The sequence below is a fragment of the Salvelinus sp. IW2-2015 genome, linkage group LG22 (genome assembly GCF_002910315.2).
Source record: "Salvelinus sp. IW2-2015 linkage group LG22, ASM291031v2, whole genome shotgun sequence".
Taxonomy (NCBI): Eukaryota; Metazoa; Chordata; class Actinopteri; order Salmoniformes; family Salmonidae; genus Salvelinus; species Salvelinus sp. IW2-2015.
The window spans coordinates 16,069,281-16,078,581 of record NC_036862.1 but is presented as its reverse complement, the minus strand read 5'-3'; the positions used below and the strand labels follow the sequence as shown (position 1 = coordinate 16,078,581).

At 43.3% G+C, this 9,301-nt stretch overlaps 1 protein-coding gene across 2 annotated transcripts; it reads left to right on the top strand.

Moving 5' to 3' along the window:
- Nucleotides 1-7,471, top strand: LOC111982822 (sushi domain-containing protein 6). 2 transcript variants are annotated; one of them, XM_024014431.2, is made up of 5 exons: nucleotides 1-684; nucleotides 2,534-2,640; nucleotides 3,245-3,451; nucleotides 5,117-5,258; nucleotides 5,740-7,471. In XM_024014431.2, exons 2-5 carry the CDS (start codon nucleotides 2,547-2,549, stop codon nucleotides 6,062-6,064), a joined length of 768 nt encoding a protein of 255 aa, XP_023870199.1. In that variant the 5' UTR covers nucleotides 1-684; nucleotides 2,534-2,546; the 3' UTR covers nucleotides 6,065-7,471. The 2 variants fall into 2 exon arrangements, with proteins under 2 accessions (XP_023870199.1, XP_023870200.1); XM_024014432.2 differs by having other exon boundaries at nucleotides 2-684; nucleotides 5,743-7,471.
- The last annotated feature ends 1,830 nt before the right edge of the window (nucleotides 7,472-9,301 follow it).

The window sequence follows — 9,301 nt, the reverse complement described above, 5'->3', positions numbered from 1 at the left end:
CATTCTATCAGATGTGATTCTATATCATCTGGCCTGGCACTGTGTACTTTTGTGTTTGTTCACTTCACWAATTTTAGCAGGCGACCATGGTGGGGACAGTCTTGTTTTAAACAGAGGATTTGTAAAAAGTGTGGTCCAAAACACTGACCGCTCATTATACTGCGGTGAACTGAAAGTTACATTTTCACAGCTCTGCGAAATTGAGCTTGAATTTCCAGAATGTGAAGGTCCAGCGGACGTTTGCTCCAGGGCGGGGTTTTTGTGTGAAGACTCAATGGTTACAGTGGTGGAGTTCATTTTGCATGGCCCGGTGCCCCGGGGTTGACGATTTATTTTAAGGACCCATGGAATTTTCTAAAATGAGGCAGCTCCGCCCATCCGTGGCACCAGGCCATGCAAAACGAATCGACAAATGTCACCAGCGCGSGTAGTCGGGACGGTAGCCTATGATAAGTCTCTCAGTTCCTGTCAAAAACTCAGCTGAGCGATGATTCAATTGTCAGCGGCTGTGAAATAGATCCACTTGTTGCTATATGCCATATTCATCTGGAGGAGATTTGTCGAATAAAAAAAACGAAATATTAATCTCGAGCGGACCATACATCAAGACCATACATCAGACGGAGAAGTATTGCTTTATTCCATTTTGGACTAATCCGTGGACAGAATATCTAGATTCTACAGGTGAGTAGCTTTATCGGTGAGATGTTATCTTTAGGCAAGTCATTTATTTTCAACATTTAATCAGTTTAACCCCAATAATATAACATGTGATTTGTAGGTTGTAGGCTGTAGTTTGTAGGCTGTAGGAATCATTTTTGAATTATTGAGAGTTGAGTTTAGTCGGCTAGAGAAATTGTGATTTTCAATTAGTGGTTTGATATAATAGCATTCTGGATATGGTATAAATGCGTCAGCTTTGGGATGTGTATTTATTTGGTGATATCTGGTGATTTCTGGGTATGCACCTGTGCATTCAGCTCCGTTGCGCATTTATGTTCAGCGAGCGCTGATAAGCTATTTAGTTGGTTTCTCATGAACGTTCCACAAACACTAGCCTGGTTTTGACGAACACAATAGCTTTAGCTTACCATATTCTGCCGTAGTCTACAAGGTCCTTATCATGTGTGACTGGATGTGTTTTGATAGGACACATAAAATCCCCATTGATTGCATGTCCTAATTTCCATGACAACACAAAGACATAAGTAGTGTGAGTCATATTATAATGGTTCACTTATATGGGATGTGGGTATAGTCACAAAAGGCACACCTATTCCTCTTGGATCAGTGGGATGGCATGAAAAGTGTCACTGTGTGTCAGTCCTCCATGTATTACACTTACAGTAACATCTCAAAGGGATGCAGCTGAGTAGTTTGAAAATCAGAGCAGAAAGTTGAAAGTACAGCATAGCAGAAGTCATTCAACCAATGGGTTATTACTGACTAACTAACCTATCAAACATGGGAATCATTGCAGGCACACAGAAGATAAACAGTTACCAAATCCATACAGAGGAGAAATACATCAATGTTTTACTGGATATGTTGATGACAACTTATTGTGTCCAAATGAGTGCATTTATTGATGATACTTATTACATTTCATTTTATAGTGTCGCATTTTAAAATAATGCTTTATAATGGAGCTGGAGAAATGTATAATGGCATACTTCACAGCTTGCGCAGAACAGAAGTTCTCTTTTAATATGACGGTGAGTAATATGCCACCCTCCTACATCGTGGTCACAGCTCACTGCCTGATAGATACAGGTGTAGGATCTTCATTTKATCACCCTGTTGCAGGAGAACCTTCCAGCAATGCAGGAAATGTAACATTCGTAGTGTATTTGAGGTTTAATAGACAGGCTTCGTGAAGTTTGTAATTTCCATTTAAAAATGTCRGACTTGATTTTCCCCTACAAAAATATCCATTAATTATAATCCACATAATAATTCACATTTCCTATTGCTGCAGGATTATTTTCCTGTTGTAGCAAACTGTCTCAAATGAAGATCCTACACCTGTAGGTTGTGTGAGAACAGCACACATGGTGTTGGCAGGGACCTCCCCCGCTGCTCCAGAGATGACTGGCACCACCCCCAATATGAAAGCACTCCAAAACCCACCACACCATGGCATTTGTGTTCGTGCCATACCTATGTGCCAAGTAGATTGCTAACACAGGAAACATGGACCCTGTGAAAAAAACCACTACCAGTCATATAAGTAATGTTGGTAAATGTCAGGTGTTAAACAATAACCCAAGTTTTTAGTTTCAGTTTTGAGAAATGAAAGGACATTGGTTCACTCATTCAGGGTCAGGCTGTCTGTGTTTATGGTAGCTGCAGTTGTGCACTGCTGTCCCCTGCCTTTATCACAGCAAAAGGGTATGATTTCCATGTGCATGATTAGATATTTGTTGGTATTTAACAACTGTGTGTGTGTGTGTACATGCATGCTTGTGTGTGTGGATAAGTGTGTGCATGACTATCTGCGGGGCACTGAGTCCTCTGTTTATTGTGTCTGCAGGTAGACTGTTTTGATGTCTACGCGGTGGGGGTCTCCATGGCTGTGTGGACATGTCATTTTGGGCTACGGGCTCTTTCTCCTGGTCRCCCTTCCAGACCTCACCACAGGTACCCATCTCCCTCCCCAACCACTCACTCTAACTGCCCACCCACAGTGATCACCTCTGCTAGGCATCCACGTTGCACCACCATGCACTAGTTGAAATAGTCACCACTGCACCCGAAAGCTGTAATCCATGGAATTAATGAAYTATCTGTACATACAACCTACATCACAGTGCATTGACACTCAGCCCTCTCCCCTGACCTGCAAGATTCCTCCTCCCAGACATCCACCTTACTCCATCCATACTACTGTATCTAATAATAAACTCTCTAACGAAAGCTTTTTCCCCTCCTCAAAGCACCTCACGGCACAACGCCTCTCCCCTATTTGACCTAGATAGTTTGTATGTATTGCTATGTAGGCTACGTGTGCCATTTTTAAATTGATGTAGTTCTGTCCTTGAGCTGTTCTTGTCTATTAATGTTCTGTATTATGTCATGTTTTGTGTGGACCCCAAGAAGAGTAGCTGCTGCTTTCGCAACAGCTAATGGGGATCCTAATAAAATAGCAAATACCAAACCTGAATCGCAGAGCTTTGAGATGCAATAACTGCAGGTTAGATTCAACAGTAAGGTCTAACAACTGAACTGTATGCCTCATCTGCAGGCAGGCAAGGGAACTGCACCTACCCGTTGGTGCCAGAACACGGGGGCTTCCGCTGCGAGCCCTCCCCCTGCCGAGGCTTCCCCCAGAAGAGCTTGATCTACTTCTTCTGTGAGCCTGGCTATGCCATCCCAAAAGAGATGGTGCGCAGCTTGCGCTGCCGCCACGGCAAATGGATCCCCAGCGTGCCCACCTGTCTCGCCATGCGAGGTGAGTGTAGTGTACTGCGTCACCACGGCCAAGGGGGAGGAGGGGGAAACCTTTGCCCATAGTGTAATGGACTAGAGCAGGGATGGGCAACTTTGATGGGGGTGGGGGCCACAGAATTGGAACTCATCATTAGGGGCTGCAGTGGCTCGCRGGTCTGCATACCCACATCCTTACCCACATCCTTACCCACATCCATACCCACAAATGCAGTCAGAGCCAGACTTAGTGAGCAAAATATTTTAGTGGCCACCCTCTTGACAGCAGAGAGAAAAAATTGAAGTTTAGAGTTAATTTCCTGCAATTCTACACGTTTTACCATGGGRCGTAGATAAAAGGTTGCMGTTTTAAAGCAAGTTTGCTGCAATTCTACATGTTTTGCCATGGGGCGGAGAGAATATTTTGATATCTGAGTGAGAGTGACTAACAAAATCAATGGGGGCCCCCCGGTCAGAAATTCTACCATGATTCTAAGTTTAGATAGCTGGCTGCTAGACTAATTTACCAATCTAAAACATTTTAGGTGACATGGGGTAATTGAGTGACTATCAGTGACTGAAATAACAAGAGAAAAACTGCTGATGCACACAAACAAATTTCGAAATTGGACCTTGTGTTTATTGTTATTTTTGGAAATGGATCCGCGGTCCTACAAAAGGGGGCGCGKGCCGCCAGTTGCCCTTCCCTGGACTAGAGCATGTGTGTGTGTGGAGTATGTCCATGAGTGACTGATATGAGATAAGTGTTAGGTTAACTACAGTCAGGTCAAAGGTTGCAGTGTGATTTAAGGTAGGCCCTGTACTCAGACTCACTGATTTGGTAAATGCATGAACTCAGACACCTAACAATTACGTTGCCTTGTTCCGGGYTGTCTATATGCATGCATAGAGGTTATGGGTTGATGATGTAAATGTTACATAGTCATCTCATAAGCTGAGTAATAGCAACGCTATGACCACYCTCCTTCATTCGTCCTCTTATTGGATGTGGAAGAGGCAGGTGGAAGCATGCACTCTATCCACTCTGTACCAGTAGATTTAAAAGCTATAATCCTTATGTAAGCATGACTATTTTGACTGGCCGTGAGTATAGCCTACGTAGGCTTTGCGTGGCACTAGAGAGGAGCTGAGCAGTGTATTAGGGTGCTTAACAGTATTGTGTGTGTCCTGCTAAGTGCTGACATTTGACTGTCGTGACTTTGTGGTACCAACCCCTTAGTTCCACACAACATAGGTCAGTGACCTACTTGGTGTATGTTAGATGCAAAAGCCGACAGAGCAGATTCTAAACATCTTACTTTCGAGTCATAGAGCCGAGCCTCGTGCTTCCTCTTTCAGGCCTGTGCTACATTGAGGCAGGAAACCAGCATCAAGAAACGGGAAGTGAGCAAAGTCACCAAACTAACCAGTCTCTTTCCTCTGCCCTATTAAACCTCACGGAAATGTACTGCATCATGGATATAAGAAACCACACCTACAGATGCATGACTCCCTTTGAAAGACCCTGTATCATACTGTCCATATGAGTGTCAGTAGTGTGTTTCATCAAAATGATGTGTTTGTTGAATGTGTTGTAGCTCTGGTCCAGGGCGTTAGTAACRCCMTGGACCAGAGCTAAGTGTGTTGTAGGTGTGTGTGTGTTGATTGTTTGGGTTGTGTTGTCTCTCAGACAGACATGTTAACTATGAGGACCAGGTGGCCCACTCACTCCCCAGCGTTGCCACGACGGCGGTGGGCGTGTCCATATTCCTCCTCACCACCACGGCCTGCTTGGTGATTAAGTCCCGCCTTTTCCCCTGTCACTCACACAGGTAGGCAGATATGATTGGCTCTTATCCCTGTCACTCACACAACTATATTCATATGACTGGAGCCTCTATAGCAGTGTGGTCACTACTAACCCTGGTCCTGGAGCGTTACAGTGTATGTAGATTTTGTTCCAGCCCAGTAACACACCTGATTCAGCTAATCAAGGTCTTGATGCTAGGTTGAATCAGGTGTGTTGYTCTGTAGGGGTGGTTAAGGCGCTGTAGTGGCTTTGAAAAGTAGAGGCTTGGAAAGGCATCACATCCTGTAATGAAAGCMCCTTTATAATCTGATGARTGAAAGCTGAAAGACCTTTTAAGAGGAGACGGAAGAATTTAATTCAGTTGTTTGATAGTCATCTTGTTATCATCAATGGTGGGTGTTTCAAAGCTGTAGTGTCTGTTAGATTGTAGATAACTCCACCCACTGTGTGAGTGCTGTGTCCTTCCTCTGAAGTGATCTGCTCATCTCTCTACTGTTGTTCAGCAGGCGCTCCTCTGACCAGATGGATCTGATGGTGGATGGCCTACCTGTGTCTCTGCCCAGCTATGAAGAGGCTGTATATGGGAGCTGGGGGCAACGCCTGCCACCCTGCAGAGGGCCCACCCAACTCTTACTAGCCCAGGTGGCTCCAGGTCCATCATTAGCTCACAACCAATCAGATTCCAGTTACTGTATCCATCCATCCAATCAAAGCCCCGATATCCTTCCGCCCCCTTACGAGGAGATGGAATCCCATCCCAGAGAGGGTCAGAGTGAGGGGGACGTGCAGGCCATACAAGTTGCACTTTCCGATGACAAGAACATTTGAGTGACTGGTGTATTTGTATTACCCACCAATGATGTACGGATTTTTTAAATAATGTGCTCAGRCACTTATATAGATTCAAGCCTACCAGCTTTATCGGGTTTCAACCTTATACATAGCACACCAGTTCTGATTGGCTGTTTGTAATGTTATGAGGTGTATCCTGCCATGGAGTCATGGTTTATATCCCATCAGTGATGGGACCTGAGCCTTGTTTGTTGAGGTGACTTTGGTAATGCCATTACTGTTCCATCACAGGGACCTGTKTGTCTCTATTGTGACGGATTGATTGTGCACTGTGGGTAAACCCAGCTGGTGAGAGTAGAAATGGAGGTTACTCGCTCTCCTTTCCTTCTTGTTGAATTATGATTTGCGATGATGGCAGAGTTGTAGCGTCGATTATGGAAACCAGCAGGTGACTGGACAGTGTACACAGAGATCACATGATGTCAGTTTAGGAGTAAGATCTGTGTTCTCCCTCCCCTGAAACATATTTTGAGCTCTAGCTACAACCCAGTCCAATTTTGGGAGTGGTGACTGACTGACCACATGGAAGAGTTTTCACTTTTTTTCCACCACAGTGGTGGGAAAAGTACCCAATTGTCATACTTGAGTAAAAGTAAAGATGACTCAAGTAAAAGTGAAAGTCACCCAGTAAAATACTACTTGAGTCAAAGTCTAAAAGTATTTGGTTTTAAATATACTTAAGTATCAAAGGTACAAGTAAAAGTATAGATTGTTTCTTATATAACCAGACGGCACAATTCTCTTGTTATGATCTATTTATGGATAGCCAGGGGCACACTCCAACACTCAGACATAATTTACAAATTGAGCATTTGTGTTTAGTGAGTCCACAAGTTTAGAGGCAATAGGGATGACCAGGGATGTTTTCTTGATAATGTTGTGAATTGGACCATTTCCCTGTGCTGCTAGGCATTGAAAATGTAAAGAGTACTTTTGGGTGTCAGAGAAAATGTAAAAAGTACATAATTTTCTTTAGGAATGTAGTGAGTAAAAGTTGTCAAAAATATAAATAGTAAAGTACAGATACTCAAAAAAATGACTTAAGTAGTACTTCAAAGTATTTTTACTTAAATACTTTACACCACTGCACTTTCTACACCCACCAGRCACGCACATGAAACCCTCCAACCATGCCAAGTGTACCCCACGCTGAGTATGCACCAACCACCTCTCCCTTATACCGCCCTGTTCACAGCTTTCACCTCAATCTGCTTTGAATGATTGACCAGAGTATGGGGAGGGTCRGGGGCAGAAACCCCCAGGATGTACTTATTTGTTATAGTTCTTGAATGTAGTTTCTCTTTTTCTTTTCAATAGAAAAAATGAAATGGAAGTATGTAATGTAACATTTTACAGAAGATTAAAAGTCAACATTATTTCTAATTGTTAAACCTCTTGGCTTTACTCGGTTATGGTGCTCTCTGGGACGAATTAGTCAAAGGAAAGTAGATCACATCGTGGGGTGCAGACTCTGTCTTCGATCAATGGCACTCTATTACCTATAAAGTGTACTACTTTTGACCAGAGCCCTATAGGGTGCCATTTGGGACACAGTACAGAGAGCTATTCCAATAACCATGTTGAATAATTAAGTTTCATTTATATGGGGGGGGGGGAAAGCAGCAATAAGCAGTTTAAACAAAGTCCACCCCCGTTTCGGTAAATAGCTGAAATAGCTATTAAACTTATACACTATATTTACAAAAGTATGTGGATAACCCTTCAAATGAGTTGCTGACAGGTTTATAAAATTAAGCACAGAGCCATGCAATCTCCATAGACAAAAACATTGGCAGTTAAATGGCCATACTGAAGAGCTCAGTAACTTTAAACGTGGCACCGTCATAGGATGCCAACGTTCCAACAAGTCAGTTCGTAAAATGTCTACCTTGATAGAGCTGCCCCGGTCAACTGTAAATGCTGTTATTGTAAAGTGGAAACGTCTAGGAGCAACAACGGTTCAGCCGTGAAGTGGTAGGCCACACAAGCTTACATAACAGGACTGTAAAGAACTGTAAAGTTTGGTGGAGGAGGAATAATGATCTGGGAATGTTTTCATGGTTCGGGCTAGGCCCCGTAGATCCAGTGAAGGGAAATCTTAAGGCTACAGTATACAATGACATTCTAGACAATTCTGTGCTTCCAACTTTGTGGCAACAGTTTGGGGAAGGCCATTTCCTGTTTCAGCATGACAATGCCCTTGTGCACAAAGCAAGGTCCATACAGAAATGGTTTGTCGAGATTGGTGTGGAAGAACTTGACTGGCCTGCATAGAGCCCTGACCTCAACCCCATCGAACACCTTTGGGATGAATTGGAATGCCAACTGCGAGCCTGGCCTAATCRCCCAACATCAGTGCCTGACCTCACTAATGCTCTTGTGGCTGAATGGAAGCAAGTCTTTGGTGTTCCAACATCTAGTGGAAAGCCTTCCCAGAAGAGWAGAGGYTGTTTTCRCAGCAAAGGGGGGACCAACTCCATATTAATGCCCATGAATTTGGAATGTGATGTTCAATGAGCATGTGTCCACATGCTTTTGCTCATGAGGAGTAGTTTTAGCCAAACAAGCGTAGGGCTCTCTGTTCAATCTGTAAAGCTGAAGCATTATAGATTCCGCAATAGAAGAGACTGCATTCGCGGTAAAATATGCATATGTCGGCTCAATCGGAAATGACCTTACAGATTCCACAATAGAAATGTTAACACTTCAGTTTACAGATTGAATAGAGACCCTTATATTTTGGGTTCCGATGCAGAAAGACTATACTGACCTATTTATTGGAATCAGTTGAATAATCACTGTGTGTTTAGCCCTGATTGAGGTTGTAGTTAGAGTGAATGGGAAGAGCCATTGACAAAACAGAGTTGGTGCATTATGGTTGTTTCCACATCAAACAGTTTTAAGCAGGAAGTGATATGCAATAGAACAAGGGTTTAGTCCGTATCAGTTTGGGTCTCCACAACAGATCATGCTTCACASCATTCTTTACCTTCCCTCTAACGCAGGGGTGTCAAACTATTTTTGCCCTGGGGGCCGCATTCGGTCTTCAACGAGGTCCTGAAGATCGCGCTGAATTTTTTATTTTATTTTCCTTGCCGTTAAAATGTGTGTAAAAAAAAAAAAGATTGCCCTTGTAATTTTCGATGCTCCCTGACTGTCTAGCTTTCCATTATTAGATAGCTGGACACAGTCAATAAACTATGAATGTAGGTC